This window comes from Pararge aegeria, chromosome 7, assembly GCF_905163445.1.
Source record: "Pararge aegeria chromosome 7, ilParAegt1.1, whole genome shotgun sequence".
Taxonomy (NCBI): domain Eukaryota; kingdom Metazoa; phylum Arthropoda; class Insecta; order Lepidoptera; family Nymphalidae; genus Pararge; species Pararge aegeria.
In genome coordinates, this window is record NC_053186.1 from 8,364,120 (window position 1) to 8,381,782 (window position 17,663).

At 37.9% G+C, this 17,663-nt stretch overlaps 1 protein-coding gene across 3 annotated transcripts in view; it reads left to right on the forward strand.

The window, feature by feature from the left end:
* Positions 1-3,479: 3,479 nt before the first annotated feature.
* Positions 3,480-17,663, forward strand: part of LOC120625157 — a 50,879-nt gene continuing 36,695 nt past the window's right edge. For all 3 annotated transcript variants that reach the window (XM_039892124.1, XM_039892125.1, XM_039892127.1), the window contains exons 1-2: positions 3,480-5,212; positions 14,045-14,201. In XM_039892124.1, the coding sequence (XP_039748058.1) occupies positions 3,575-5,212; positions 14,045-14,201 (1,795 nt within the window). In that variant the 5' untranslated portion in view covers positions 3,480-3,574. The remainder of the gene's footprint in view (positions 5,213-14,044; positions 14,202-17,663) is intronic.

Sequence of the window (17,663 nt, forward strand, 5' to 3'; positions counted from 1 at the left end):
ATATTTCCGTCGAATGAATGTAGTAGTTCCGCCGAATGTGTGTTCCGTAGTTTGAATGTTCAACTACATATCAAGAGGGCTCGATTCTTAATTTGTTTTTCTGTTCAAATTTTAAATATCAGCGGAGAGTTAGAAAGTTTATGGTCCACTCAATAGTCTAACTACCCACATTGGATAAGAATCGTGGTTGATGCTCTAAAATATTCTCTTCTATGCAAGAAAGGCCTGTAATAACAAGACAATACAATAACCATACTGTAATACAATAACAAATAGGTAACATGTTTGGATTACAATGATAGGCAAAATAAAAGAAATACTTACATATCAAAATTCTCCTGCCTATTAAAAGTCAATATCCATTTTTTTACGTTTTACATTTTCATTAAAATTTCACAGGTATTCCAAAAGTGAGTTTACATAGCAATATATAAAGTCACTTTTATAGACTGATGTACACGTATATAGTTTAAGCTAGTGAAAGCAATCGCAGTGAGCCCTGGTGGATAAAATGCTCAAAACCAGTCTAATTATTAACTTCGATGTGATATTTGTGAAAAAAAAAGAATACGTATATTTTTACTATTATTATGTACATATATAGATTTTAGCGATGCCAATTTATTTCAAACTTTAGTTAATTCAAGTATAACACCCCTCTTTTTAACTAAAAAATACTGAAAAACTGCGTAGTGCATCTGTAAGGATCATTTCCTTGTGTATGTTTTGACATTTCCCAATGAAATTTCATTACTATCTTGGTCAAGTAGTTATATCTACGGTGCGACATAATTTAGATTGCTAGAAGTAGGTTAGTGGAAAGTTAAATAAAAATTCCTTTCTTTTCTTGCACAGCTCTAATCTTGGTACGTGTCCAACATATCGCATGCTCGGAATTGTGTGGAAATTTCTGCATCTCTTTCTAGATAATACCTAGTTGTAGTGCAACATTATTGCTACTCTATTGAATTTTGACCGTTCTTCTGAGAACTGTGCTTAAATTAAAATTAACAACACTTTATTGACCACATTATGTTTTGTTGTCAGAAATGAAAAATATTACTTATAATAAACAGGGGGGAAAGAAGGAAAACATTCTTACTAAAAATATAAATGTGTTGTTTGGTTGGTTTTTGCTACCTACGTTCGGTCACTCATTGGTAGCGATTTGGCTGGAAAATTGCTTGCACCTTGGAGACTGGCTTGGATACGGCTTTTATTATCAAAAATCAACAGAGAAATCGTTCTCAGAAGTAAGAAAAATATTTGTAACTTATGTAAACGATCTTGACCTGCAGATTTTAACATTAACAATGCGACATAGAATTTACCAACTCCCGCGGGATTTTAAAAACGAGAAACGGAAAAATCTTTGTCTGTTTGTTTGTAACGAATAGACTCTGAAATTACTGGACCGATTTTAACCCTTTCTTTACCAAAACAAATGGAGATCTTTAAACAAATTGCAGTTTTATCATCAAAGGTATACCATAAATGTTATGGGACATTTAATTTAGCAGTTATCGCTAAGTTAAAAAAAAAATTAAGCACTACACCTAAACAAAACAGTTATTTTGGAGCGACACTTAATTGAAAAGTTCTTTTTAAAAGATTCACCCGATTTTTGTAGGTAGGTACAAGAACACAACTTAAAAATATATGAAAAATTAAAACTGAATTTAATACTTTTTACACAATACGTGTTTGAGTACCTTCTCTCTTAATTTTACTGTTACTATTCTTAGTGATAAAATCTGAAACCGACGTAACACTAAATTATACTTAAATCCTCCACAAAGTTGGTCCTACCCATTACCGACTACAGTTAATATTGCTTACCGAGCGCAATAGACTACTTTTGACTGCTGCCACATATATCTCAAATAAACTGTTTCTATGGCATGCAATAAAAACAAAAACAAACGCGGACGAAGTAGCGGGCAACAGCTAGTCGCTTATATAGCTTGTTGTTTTCCTGTGATTGCAAATTAATTAATCTCCTAGAAATAAAGTCACTATTTCGCATTTGTTATATAAGTCTTGATATTATGGATATCAGATGTGCGTCCTGGTTTAGCCTTTTACTTTTGTTTTTTTTTCTCGTTGGGAAATCCTCATGGATACCAACACGCCACGGGGAGGCACGGTGATTACGTCGGACTCTTACCGACTAAAACCCCACGGGAACGCTTACGCACAGACCAGCGAGTCGTGATTTCACGTACGTGAACTTCGGGTCGCAGCGTGTATACTATTATTGTCTAAACTTTCCTTAATCCCAGGCTTATACATAATAGTTAGTCTATAATAGAGATAAATTGTACTATTTTACTCCTAATTTGAAAGTGTGTAAAATGTGAAAGCGAAAATAGCCACTCAAGGCTATTTTCGCTAATATGTTCAGGAAGTGCGTTGTAAAGGCGTGTAGCTTGAACGCAGAAAGATTTTTGATAGAAAACTGCTTCAAGGAGTATTGACGGGATTTTAAGAGACACAAGAACGTAAGAATTTCGTTATTTAAATATATCCTATATATCTAGTCAGAAATACTCGGTTGTCTATGGAGTGTTATTATGCTCGGTGTTTCTTACGTCGCATGAACAAGCCATTCCAACAGTGGCGAACGACTAGTGATGATTAGCAGATGAGTCTGTCATTAAGTTATATATTTCAGAAATTCCTCATCAATCAGTCGTAAGATTTTATTGAACTCAAGTAAACGATAAATAAACACCTTTTAATCAAGAATCATCAGATCGTCGATCGAAATCAGGTAGCGTCTCTAAAAATTTATAGATAATATATTTTTAGAATTTGAATAAAATCTCTCGTATTACGTTCATTGCACCTGAACAACGGCATATATATAGCTGACGCGGCGACAGCTATATTACGATTATGTTTTCAAATTCAATTCCTTCTTCAAATAAACATATCGTGAATTGGTGAGCACTGATACAATTCGAGGGGCGGGACTCGCAGATACGATATATGTGTGAATCACTCGCTAGATTAGCAACAACATTATTTGAGAACGATAATAATGCATTATATCTAACTTTGAAAATAAACACATAATCGATAAGCGAATATATTTAGAAAATAAGCATTTGTTAAAGATATGCCAGCAATGACGTCGCATGTGACTCAAAAAATAAATTGAAGCATATGTTGTTTAGTGTTTCAAATATAATTTGAATGTATTTTAAGCACTCAATTAGAAATCTCCTATTTTCTTTTATTAAAATTATAAAACGAACTGGGAGTAGCGTGTGCCCGGACTGGTGCGAGTGTGGGCTAGTGCGGGTGCTGCGGGCATGCTGCGGGCCCGCGGGTCCAACTGCGCCGGCGGCAGGTGCCGCGCGGCGGTGCCGGCGCGTGGGCGCGATTTGTTTACGCAGCCGCAGTCCGCGCACCGAGGCGAGCGCCGCCGCTCGAGCGCACCCTATATTCAGTTCACGGCCGCTCTATTACCGGACGTCTATTTCGGCGCATAATATTCCTCCCGGTGCGGAGGGACGCTCAGTTTCGCGCGGGCAGGTGTGCGCTCCACCGATGCGGCGCCCCTAGCACCATGGAGCGCCGTCGCGCGCGCCTCGACCTCGCCGACCCCATGACCAAGACGGTGCGCCGCCGCGATAAGCCGCGCGAGCGATGGCTGCTCACGCGCAAGACGTGGCGCTACATGGCCGACGCCGGCCGCCGGCTCGTGCCCGACGGCGCCGGCGGCCGCACCGACGACGTACCGCGCCTCGAGGCCTACTTTCAGGAAGTGTGCGCCCGCGAGCCGCGCTTCCTGCTGCTGCGCAAAAGCTCCTACCCTGGCGTGCTGCCCAAGCCGCGCCGCAAGAAGCGGGCGCGCGGCGGCTCCGTGCGCGCGCGCTCTCCCTCAGACGACGCGCCGCCGCCACCCGCACGGCCCACCGACCTGTACATTCCGCACACGTCTGGTGGCCGCTTCGACATAGCCAAGCTCCGCCGGGAGTTCTTCGCGCCACAGCCGCCGCCCTCGCCCTCCGCCTGCCCGCCGGCCGGGGCCACGTTCAACAGTGCGTTCAGGAACGCGTTTCCCCGACCGGCGCCCGCGGAAGACGCCGACGGAGCGCTGGTTGATTTACTTCGCAAGTACCTGAAATTAGAGGACGACAAGGGCCCGGCTCCTCGACTCCCCGAGTCCGAGGAGCTCCTGAACGCCTTACGGAATTATCTGAAAAGGCAGTCGGAGCGCGGTCCCTTGGACTCCGACGGGGACCCGGCGCAGAGGATACTGCGCGAGAACCTCGGTAGATACTACCAGCGGTCCGCCACTAGAGACAATACAGTGCAAGATTTGTTAAGCGATAGGAATTTGTTGAAAAAACTGTATAATGATCTCCGTAAAACAAAGCCGTATCGCGGCGGTCGAGGCGGCGCCGGCGCCGGCGCCGGTCCAAGTGGCTTCGGGTTCTCCGTTGGGTTCAGTGGGACTAATTCTCGGAGCGTGTTTCGCGGTCGACACGTCGGTGTCTCAAAGTTTAACGATGAGGACTATTCGCAGTCGCCGCCGATGTCGCCACCGCCTCTCATTGAGGTGCTGTGTGAGTCGCTGGAGGAGCGGCTGGTGGACGCGGGCACGCAAACGGCTCCAATCCGCGAAGAGGTGCTGCTGGAGATTGAACGCGCTTACAAGGAGAAGCTTGAAGCTGCTACGACCCCGACCAGCCCTACAAGTCCGCCAGCCGAGAGGCGGCCGCGGCGCCGCTCGAGCGTCGACCACGACGACGTCTCCCAGTCGGTCAGTGACACAATCAAGCGATACCTGAGGATGGCTCGCAAAAAGAGTGTAGACTCCGATAAGGCTGATCGCTTTAAGCGTATAAACTATGACAAGAATCTCCGGAACATTAAGCCACGCCCCCCAGGCGAAGTGGACGACGACGGGCCTCACAAGGGCTGCCAGACAGATGAGGGCTGGATACTGACGTACCGGGAGCTTCAGTTTGCATCAGTGGCGTCGACACCGTCGTCGCCGCCGTCCCCGTCTCAGTCGCACTCGTTTCTGTCAACGCTGCTCGGTCGCAGCACCGTAGGGGCCCCGCTGACCTCGCCCGTGCCCGCAGGTGGCATGCAGAAGTCGCGGTCCTCGAGCAGCGTGGTGCAGAGCGTGAGCAAGCGGCTGTGGCGCACGCGCAGCCGCTCATCCAGTCGCGTGGCCGCCGCCTGGACTCCTCAGGTCAGTCGCAATGCACTCTATTTTAAAACTTACACTGTCGAGATCTTGTAGATTTATAGACCTCCCGTCACCGTCACTTGAGATTCGTAAAAAAATCATCATTTTCGAGAGGTTCGGCTTATATTACTCTCGATTCTGTTACCGGCTTCTTTTAGGTATAATCTGCTTATGGAGAGAGAGTCACCAAAAAAATACAGACTTGACATTGGCCGACTTGTAATAAATAATATTTATATTTGTATTGTTTAATGTCATTGTAAGCATCAGGAGCTACGCGATCACAGCTTTACTTTGTTCGAACCCTTAAATAGGTGGAATGTCTCTCTATTCTCTGCTAGCTTAACTTAAGATAACCCATCTATTGTAAATACAATTCATACATGATACCTAATGTGTCCGCTAAGGACGTAATGGCGTATTTGGACAGGCGGTGGCTCTAATGCCTTTCTCTGCAGTAGTTTACGGTTTACTTAAATATTATGATGATGTTGCCTAAAATAAACACGTTATTCTGCAAAATTAACAGAATAGGACTGGTTCTCCTTCAGGAAGGGTGCTGTAGTAAGGGATGTGTGTGAAACCTAATAAAGCTTAATTTTCATAGCTTAACTAAGTCTATCTTTTGTTATACATGTGTTGGTAGAAAAAAGTGAGATGAAGGCACTGTTAGGATCCTGCAATACCCTAATTATATCTGTGAAAATACAATCCACCTGCCTAACAGAAAAAGTTAAATCTATTCTGCAAAAAGAACTCTTGATAAAATAACTCCATTGAAAGAGCTGTTCTTAAAATAAGCAAGGAAAAATAAAATAAATATAGATCCAAATACCTTTGTAAAGTAATGGTAGCTTTTATATTCATTTCAGCTAAATGAGAGGCGCATTACCTTACATTAATTAATTGAAAAAAATGGCAGTCCTAATAAAATAATATCTTTAACTATTTTGCTGCTAGCCCCTTCTCATATTTGAAATTTTAGAAAAAGAGTTTTATTGAAAACTTAGTTTAAAATCTTTTGAACTTAGAGGGTAGAACAAACATTTAAGATTTTTGTTTTCTTGCATGAGCGCTCATTCCACATGTAGCAAAACATTATTTGTTCGCGATTTTCACTTTTTGACTCACCTTAAAGCCCACCAAATCGCTCTGAGCCTACCAACCCGCGTCTAAGCTCTAAATCTTTTCCTCGTATATTAAAAGGCTTAAGATGTCACCGAATTTGCGAATTCGATTTCAGAACATTGCGTACTAAATTGCGACATAACATGCCACGTGGCTCCTCTGTACAATTATTAATTCCTCATCATCATTCTCCTGGCGCTTTCCCTATTTGGGGTCGGCCCTCCTGATACTTGTCCGCCATTTAATACGGTCTTGTGTCATTTCTGGTGTTAGGCCCAGAGTTTTCATGTCATTGAAAACGGTTCTAGTCCAGGTGGTAAGTGGGCGTCCTCTACCACTTTTGCCTTCATCTATAGCCATTACTCGCTGTCCCATGTGACTTTTGTCTCTACGCATTATATGTCCGTACCAGCGTAATCGGCCCTCCTGCATCTTATGCTGTACTTCCTCATTTTTTTTAATTTTTGGTTGCCTAAATAAAATTAAAGATAACCAGAATTAGTATTTTAGTCCATTCAAATTAGTATTATTAATTTTAAATCTTTATATAAAAGTCTCTCAAAGGCAGACCGGCAAAGGGAACGGATGGATACTATCCCCAGTAAATTTTGATACCTAGCTTTACCCAGCCCAATATTATGAGTGATGATTACTCCTACTCAAAATTTTAGCAAGTGCAAAAAATGTATGAGCTGTTAAAAATATGTCACGTCTACGTGTCGCGTATTTCAGCGCTAGATTTACACGCGATATGTAATGAAGTGTGTTTTGTTTTTACACGATTTTGTTTAATTTCACTTGTCAGTTTTTTTATGTGATTTGCATTCGACCTAGTTATGGCGAAGTGTACTAAGCGATCGTATTCATTTTAATTTTAAAATATACTGTGTCAATATTATAATTTTTTTTCACGTATTAACGGAGCAACGGATAAACGTGTTTTATTACTTAAAAAAAGTATACAGTGACATTTTTTACTTAGAAAAAAAATGCGATATCTTCTTATCGGCTACGAAATATGGTGTTGATTATTTTTAATTCATTTTATCTTTCTTTAATTGGAAAACCAACGTTTATCGTTTTTATCATTGGTAGAATGCCATCGCGGCTCTGAGATTTTAAAATATAATATAATAAAAACGTTTTAGAGCTTGAGCCGAGACAAAAACCAAAATATACTTTCGTTTTAATAATAATTGTATGGCTTTCGTAATAAACGTAGACCCTCCGCAACAGTTTCGAGTGAACTCGTAGCACCTGTAGGTTTTACGTAGCGTTTCGTAGAGCCTTCCTATTATGGCATTGAAATAGCGTCCTATAAAAATATTTCCGAATATCTTTACTAAGTAATAATAAAGGGGGAAGTGTTGGTTTTCTTGCACCTTGTTTTCTGAGTCCAAAATGTTTGTGTGATGAACATGAACGTTTTTCAGTGTCTGGTTGGTTTATTCTTTTTTTTTTCTTTTACTCCAACAATACACACATTGCCATCCAGCCCCGAGGCAAGCGTAGCTTGTGTCACGGGTACTCAGATGGCTGATGAATACTTTAATTATTAATATACATAAACACAGATAAACACCCAGACACCGAAAAACATTCATATTCATCACACAAACATCTTCCAGTTGTCGGAATCGAACCCACGGCTGGACTCTTCTGAACTCAGAAAGCAGGGTCGCTGCTCACTTCGCCAATCTATATGTATATTATAGGTATTTATGAATAATATTCATATAAATATTTATCTTATATTGGGATTAAAACTTAAAATTGAAATTATTCCACCTATCAAACAACAGCGCTCACCACTCCGCCAGGCAGTTCGACGAAAATCACTTTCTTAACTGCTTACAGTTTAAATTGTACCCCACTTTACGTATAAATACCACTGGCATGTTAAAGAAATAACCTGGAAACCTCAAAAACAGTTTATAACAGGAATCGTATTTCTCTTAGCAACGTTGTAACGTACCCACCCCATAACTTTGGTATAAATTGCCGTGTACTTTTTAGAACACGCATAAATCGCGCCACTATGCGTATTCGAAACTATTTACCATTCCTGCAACAAACTATCTGACTTTGCAGAAGTTATTCATTTATTTAAATAATTTTATTGCATATAAACGAACAAAATGTTCAGGACAAAATAAACACAATTAAAAAGCAAAAGGCGACCTTATCACTAACAGTGATCTCTGCCAGGCTACCTTTTCGAACGGAGCCAGTGAGACACTTAAGAGGCGGGAGATGGCAATAATACAAATATATACATACCAATAACTTTATAATATATAAAATAATACAGATAAACATAATACATACAAAAATACATACAAACTAGATCAATGAAAAAAAAATAATATTTATAAATTCCTAACAACAAATAATAAATTAAATAACAGCGACAGATAACTTCCTTACACGGAATTTAAAAACCGCTAAAGATTTGGATCAGGGAGAGCGTATCAAATTAAAGGGCTTCACTAGTAGAATACTACACTATGACAAATGTCAAATCCAAGATGGCCGCCACCATAAAATGGCTAATTACATTTTTTTTCACAACTCCCTCACTATGGGCATCAAATGAAAGGGCTTGACTAGTAGAATAATGTTCACTATATTGAAAGTTGGGTATGCTTAATTGTTTGCAGTTATTGAAAAAAGAAAACATAATACAGAAATTATGAAGAAGCTGGAATTAGATAATAGTTTATAATGTTATAATTATCCTCTTTCCTTATATTGAGTGTGAGGGGTGTTGTGCGGTGGCAGTACCAATTAAATAGCGGCCTTTTCAGGTAGCAGAAAATAATATTAGGAAGGCATTTAGAGCTAAATCTCACCACGCTGATGCAATGTGCTTACCGTTATTATAACACGTCAGAGATTTAGAAAACACCTTATCAAATGATACAACATATATGATGCTATATCATACGATGACGAGACTCGGACGAGATTGACCGAAAGGTATAGATAAGTTAGACTGAGGAAATAGGAAATAATAAACTACTGTCAACAGTCGGTAAAAAGAGAAATATTATTAGAACTATAGAAATCAAAAGTGGGAAAATGATTTTCCACCTGAGACATGCTGAGACATAATTTTTTTTCATTTAGCTATTTATATCATTTATAACTTGCTGAATGATTTTATAACCCTGGGAAGACGAATTGGGCAACGGAAATTGTCTTCTTGGAGAATGTTTTTTACTAAATTAATAACTAAATGATGAATTTATTACTTATATAATTATTGGAAAAGTAAAGGGAAAGAGGAGTCTTAAGAGGATGACCGAGATTTTGTGAAAAAAATTAAACAAAAAATTGGGGTAGGGACTACTACTATAAAGGGTTGAAAGAGAGGGCCCATCGATAGAAATTGTGGAAATGGCTCCACCGACAAGAGCTTAGCTCTTAAGTTTAAGAAGAAGAAAAAGTGATAAAAACGAAGATTAACGTGCTCTCTGGGGAACGGGGATGGCATTACTAATTACTTGACTTCGCGCTGGTATTCAAATTCAAATTCAAAATTTATTTAAAAAAAAAACCACCTTAAAAACTTATGATCGAAATGGGAATCGAACCAGGGCATTGTCATAATAATACAACATGCTAACAAGTTTAACGCGGGTAGTTAAGCAAAAGATTAAAACACCTTAGTTATAGTGGTAGAACTGTGAAATTATAGGTAAAACACCGGTATAAATCTGTCATCAATAAAAAAGCAAATTTCCCTCGCAGATACGACCATCCCATTAGTACTTCAACTTCCTAATCTTCAGTGATATTTCAATGATTTTATTATGTTTGGACACGGTGGAAATTTATAACACACCTTTTGATCTGTAAACTGACAGTTAGTTTAGATTTTATCACTCGGTTAACACTTTTTATTTTAAGAAACTGGTTAAAATTTAATATATTAAAAGAATTTGATGATTTTGAAATAACTGCATCGTATACAAACACATATTTATATTTTTTTATCTATCTATTTGCTTGTCCGTGTGACTTTACGTTGTGTCGGTTTATCCGAGTTTTGTTTTACTTTACTTTCACGGACATATCACTTTTATCCATTATTATGATATAAATTTCATTATATTTCACTTTTTGTCAGTTACCTTTTTACGCCTAAAATGATTTCATAACATTTGGGAAGGGCATAGATTGCATTGTAAGAAAATTATCTTTTGCTTTTATGAGCTCAAAAGTGCGTATTTTATATCAAGGAAGTCCTGACGGACGTATATTTGCCATTTGTTATGACGCTCTATGCAAATCTCCACCAGTCCACATGAGAGCAGTGTAGTGGATCAATGATTTAAAAACATATCTTCTATCAGGTGCAGGAAGCTGAATATGCAGTTGACTTCAGAGTTTGAGACACCTCCAAAAGCTGCCTGTATTTTGATATTCCAAGACATATATTTCGGAGATTGTGCTCAGAAACTATTCAATTCGGTTTCATCCCCACCTTTCTAACATTATGTACGAGACATCGTTATGATCTGTATCGTTTCGTGGCGATACAACCATCCCATTAGTACTTCAACTTCCAAATACAAATCTGTATCGCTCCATATACAATGGACGAAACGTTTTGATCATTTCTCATTCGCACTGTAAAGATCTGAAGTCCCCTCACGGCATTCCCGACATAATAGGGTTTTTTCAAATCAAGCCCTCTTAGCCCGCTCCAATCTCAGACTGCATCATCACTTGAGGCCCAAGACTACTATTTACATTTTGTGTCAGTGGGCGATCAATGCCAAAAAGTAAAGCGAAAATATCTTAAATAAAGAAAACGTTTATTCGTTTATTTATTTAACGTTTTTCGTAACTTCCGTTGGTACCCACACTAAGCAAGCCAGTATCGTTGGTTGATATATTCTAGGTGTGTGTGTCTGTTTTTACTCGGTTAGCGAAATTTTCTATACAATAAAATACTGACTGCTGATCGGAAAATAATAATAAATTTAATACTAATAAAGGTTTAATTACCTTTTTCTTTATTAGTACTTTTATTATTATTATTATTTTACTCTTTATTTGAACACCACTATGAAGTTAGAAAAATAAAAGAATAATAGAAATACAAAGAAAGTAGAATACAAAAGGCGGCCTTATCGCTTAGGAGCGATCTCGCCAGGCAACCTTAGGATTAGGACAAGATGACTTTTGTCTTTGATAGACCACTGAGACATAATTGCAATAGCAAACTCGGGCTGGAAAAAACAAATAACAAACCTGGGTACTATATCTGAAGTTATGTTAACTGCGATTGAAAGTATTTACTTATTTATGTATCCCCTTTATTGAAAATTGTGGAGAAAAGAGTTCGTTAATCGATTCCACCTATTCGCGTTTCCGCATTATGCGGTCTCTACATCTCGAGCGCGCCACTAAACACTAAAACAGTCCGTGTAGGCGTGCTTTCAGACAAAACGCATTTATCACTGAGTCAGTGAGAGTATTTCGCGCGCCGCCTGACAGCCCATTGTAGGATTTCAATTATTACCCGCTGGATTTATGACACTTGTGATGGAATGTGACAGGTCTTCTAAATAATTTTTTTGTGTTTTTAGTTGTCTCGTTGTCAGCCTGGTTGGTCTAGTGTTTAGCGTTTTTAACCCCGACGCAGAAACGAAGGAGTGGTATAAGATTTACTTGTCTGGGTTTAAAAAAAAAAATTTTTCCAATCCTAACTCGTTTATGTCCTTCCTTCGTCTTCCAGGTTTTTGTGCTAATTTTGCCTCCCAGGATCAACCTTAAAACCTTTTTAATGCATGTTCGTTCCTCCGTCTATTCGTATATTTCCATTGGTGGGACTCTTTTTCGAACTTTGGCATCTGAGACGAAGATATTTAAACATCGTTAGTAACCGCATCTCAAATAGTTGCAACAGCCTACAACTTACCTTTTTGAAAACTAAAGTTTCACAACTAAAAAGAGAGAGATTGTAATATCTCTTATCTAAATAAAGCAGAAGTTAAAAGTTTTGTAGCATCCAGCTATTTTTAAAGCTGGTTAATTTATATTCATCCTGCACGGAAGTAGCAAATTTTCACTGACCAAGAAAACCCTCTAAAACCCATCAGAACCATTTACGTTAAAAAGTAAGTCACAGCATCGTTTTCGAAATTTAAATGAAACCTTTAATAAGTTACTACCTTGGTTGCCACGGGACAGATAAAATATATTAAAAATGTGTCAGAAAAACATGTCATATATATATATATATATAGGTATCCGACTTTGTTACAAATAATTTTATGTGAAAACCAAACTTCGTTGTTTATTTACGTCCTAATAGGCATTTGGTTAATATAGTCAGAGTCATAATAAACGGATTCTACTAACGTTAAAAAAGCACCGTTTGTATAGCTTTCGCCTGCAGATGTAACGTCCTGTTGAACTGGCACTGTAGCAACCCATTTGAACGACCCGCTAAAAATTTCTCGGGAGTTTTAAAATAATAAATTCCGAAATAGAAAATATTCCTTGTCCTTTCTTACTATCCTCTCGATATTATTTGGCAAATTAAGGACAGGTTAGTTTACTCAAATGCACAAACACACGCAGTTTGTAGTTAGAATATCACGCGTACATTTTATTTTCACAAATACCAAGCGTTTTCAAATGAATATTATTAATAAATTCCTGACTATTATTCACGTACTTCATCTTTTTATTGCTCTTATATCAAAGCTGATGTAAATTTGCGAAGAAGCTTCAGGATTAGGTCTCGTTTATAGTCATCGGAGTTCTAAGCTAACGGTGCTTAGGTAGTTTCTATTCTTAGATAAACGTGTTTCAAATTGTAATGCACTGAATCACTTCAGTAATATTTTTCTATTTATACTTATGTTTTGTTAAAAAATACCTACCTGTTACAAGTACTAAAGTTGTTTTTGTCCCCTTTGACCGGAACACAGCATTGCAAAAATGCTGCTTAGGCAAAAATAAGCATCGCAGTAGTAGTGTCCTGGACGAGCTTTGTCACAAAAAGCTCTGTTAATTCTAAACCTAGGGCTACATCCCCGAGATGTGAGTTAGTAGTTCATTATAGAACGTACACGCTTTACAATTCTGCACCTGTGTTGCCATCTGCTCTGCGTTGCTGGGTATTAGGCTCACAGGAAACTTAATCAATAGAACATTATTGCAGCAGCCATCATAGGACATACGTAAGTCCATTAATGTCTAGTTATGGTAAAGGCTTGTATAATTTTCTCGAACATGTCTTCACTTGAACTCTTTTTGTCAAATAAAAATACGTTTCAAAATCAATGACGAACAACGAATGCATGCTACGTGCTGCTCACGTGTATTTTTCAGTAAAATAATTTCGATTAATTTCGGTTAATAAAGTTCAAAGGACACGGACAACTTCGGCGTTCGACCTGAGTGTACACCAAATTCGTAATTATAGGCACATTAAATTGCTATAAGTATAAAGGTCACATAACTTGTCAGAACAACGAACTAGATGCCATTACATTTTGGCGTACGAGTGGATTATGATTAAAAAACTTAAGGCGCTTTAAAATAGCGAGCAGTTGCGAATTATAGTAAAGGCTGTTTCCCAACGGAAACATAAAATTTAAGTACATTCCCTGTAAAATTTTACCAACCTTTTTGGGGTTCTCACGCAGTTGTTGCGATGGTGTGATGACGTAGCGCATTGTGCAGGGCAGTTGTTGCTGGGCAGACGGCAGCGGGCGCGCCGTGCGGCTGTCCGACACGTCGCTGCTGACGCTCAGCGAGGTGGAGCGGCGGGCGCTTCAGCAGGCAGCGCTGGCGAGGCTTCAGCAGTTCAACCTGGGCACTCCTATCAAAATACCGGAGGGTGAGTTTTCCAATACTATTTATTTAAATTATCTATGTATTTGTATACAATATACATTTTTGGTATTTTGGTATATATTATATTTTAATATATACATAATATTTACATAATATATACAAGCGGAACGAATTATATCTTTATACAAATATTTTAAATTATTATAGAATGTATATAATTAATATTGAATAAGGATTGAAAATCAGTTTAATTATTAATTATTTTTCCTACATATACTGGTTTATTCACAATAGATAGGCACTGCGTACTTTTTAAATTATATATTTTGTAGTTTTACGCATCACGGTTCTTTAAGTCAGTGCACGCGTATATAAAGCCGCTCGCTTATTTTGCTCTGCCTTGGTTTATTTCTATCATTGTTCAAGGCTTAAATCTTGTTTTTACTGAAATTAAACATACCCTATGTTACTTATATATAAAATAGCTTTCAATTGGTAAAAAAGTTAAAAAAAATCCTCCTTATTAAATTTGAAGTATAAGTATAGTATGGATAATCCCTTGATTACAATTTCACCTAGTGGGAAGTAATAATAAACCTTTGTTGACCAAAATTCTTAATAAAAAAAAAACAGAAATAGACTCAACAAAAAAAAATACTGAATAAAATGGAATTACCTGGATATAAAATCATTATTTTTTATTTAGTGGTACATAATAGAAAGTTTGTTATCAATATATCAAATATAAACACCCGCAGTTCTTATCTGTAAATCTATCTGATTTGTATCATAATCCGAATGAGTTGGTCATAAATTCATCAACAGTTCCAATCTTGGTTCCACGCCAGTCTCTAACTTCTACCAGATACTTTTATTTTATACTGTTAGGAGAGATTTAGATGATTTTAATATTATTACGTGTCACCACGTTATTACTGATGAGATATTAACTTAAAAATGAATTCAAAATTACTAAGAAGATTTCCAGTTTATCGCGGTGGAGTTGTTTTTATTTTTGTTTATTGATGTAATAATCCGGTTCTATTTTAGGTTACTATCGCGATTCAATTAATCTTTTCAGTTATGGTTTAAAGAGACTAAATACCGTACTTGGTGGTACCCTAGTGGTATGTCGGTCTATCCTTACTTTTGTGCATGTTAAGCAATTAAATATAACATGCTTCAAGTGTGAAGGAAAACATCGTGAGGAAACGTGAATGCCATAGAGTTGTCCATAATGTTCTCAAAGGTGTGTGAAGTCAACTCCCATCGATCCGCATTAGACCAGCGTAGTGGACTTTGGCCTAATCACTTCTCAATCTGGGAGGAGACCCTGGGTGTATAAACACTGGACTGTAGTGTTCACTGTTCAGATAATGAAGATGCTGAACTTACGAGTATAACGTCATGTCAGATTTGCTGTTATTAACGAGACAACAGTCTTACGTAGAATGTTTAAAAGTGGATTTTTTTAATGAGAAGGATTTAGGCCGTAGTCTACATCGCTGGTCCAATGCGGATTGAAAGAATATATAAACAGTAAACAGCCTTAATGGTACATGTAAATGGAATTCCTGAAAATCAAGTAAATAGCTACAGCGTGTTCTAATAATAGCCACATCGAAAAATATTTATTTCGGCAAAGAGAATAGAAGAAAAAAATGTACACAGGTGACCTACTCGAGTGTTTCTATTAATACATTGACACATGCAAGACATGTGCTATTTGCAAATGACCGCCTTTAAATAAATACGTAGTCGGTCCGTTACGCAAGCGTGACGCGGCGTGACGTCATCCGACACCGCCCAGCATGACATTATGGGATTATACAGGGGATTGAAGGAAAATATTTTATTATAATAGCGTAAAGAAGCAAGAGTTCTGAATTTTCTCAGGTCTGGCTTTGGTAGGCTTGTTAAAATCCGTAGGATTATTATTTTGCGTCCCAGAAATCAATTAATGGTATGAGCCATTTCTAATCAAGTTAGCCTTTATCATCTGAGTCTGCATCATCCGTTACCATCAAGTGAAATTGCAGCCAAGTTCTAGCTTGTATAATATAAAAGACAAGTTTATAGTTAAAACACTAAAGCTTGTAACCAATCACCTCAAAACATTGCCATATGAGAATCTGAGCAACATTTTGATTAAAAGTGAGGAGGTTCTCAAATTAAAGCAGTATACATATTTCTGTTGAATTAAAATAAAGCTAATTTTATAATACTCTTGTGGTTTGCGGCTTTTCGTCAATCCCATACGGCACAAATTTCTTTGCCAATATCGCGTAGTTTGGAGAAAGCTCACAGAGACATTCATCATATAAAATATTAAAATTATATATATATACATGTAAAATATTTTAAGTCAATTAAATTTTTTAATGTTGCGCTGTTAAATATTTTATATAATTTAAATACTTCATACCAATTCACTTGCATTATAAATTTATAATTAATCTGGCAAATTACCTTTTTAAATATTTTGTCACCTTAATATAAAAAAATGCGCACGTTACAAAGGTTACTTAACTCATTACGCTGTAAACAAGATGACATACTTACGGCGAGAGTGCACATGCATAATAATTAATATTATTTTGTGAAACGAGTACAAATAGAAACAACCTGTATATATAATTTCATAATTGGCAACGGTTGATCAAAATTGTCTCCTGAACCTGATCACATGATCTGTTTTTATACGCTTCATATGAGATTATTTCTGATAACAACTATAATGTAGGCGGTTAGTTATTTTGACCCGCTACCGTCATAGCCTACATCATCACTTACCATCAGGTGAGATTGCAGTAAAGGGCTAACGTGTAGTGGAATACATAAAATATGTTTGTTTTATTAAATGTTACTCATAGTAACTTATCATTATCGTCATCTCAACGGATTGACGTCCACTGTGGGACATAGGTCTTTTGTTGGAAGTTCCAAAATCCACGGTTCTGGGCCGCTTATTTCCAACGACATCCAGCGACTTGTTTAAGTCTGTCCACCTCGTTAAGTTATTTGTTTATGCCTTTCTTGTGGAGCACATACTTCGTAGAACCGATGGGCGTTGGGTTACCAAGGTTCTAGTATGACGACCAATGTAAAGCGTATTGCTAGACGAACAAGATGGGTTTAAAACAAGTCGCAAGAAGTCACTGGTTACAAGCGGCACAAAACTGTAACATGTCCAAGTGTAGGTACCCTGTTCTGCGTTTATAATATTTATTAATGAAAACAATGATATTTGCTACCCGAGACGTCTGTACAGTGTAACTTAAATTTTTTTTTTTAAACGCAATCCAACATGTATTTACAATGTGCACGTTTCACTTCGATATTGGAATATCTTGAGGATATATTGGCATTACGGTCATCATTATTAACCCATCACCGGCTTGCACCAGATCACGGGTCACCAGCTCTCATAATGAGAAGGGCGTAGTCCACCACGCTGGGCAAGTGTGGATTGGTCGACTTCACACGCCTTTGAGAACGTTATGTA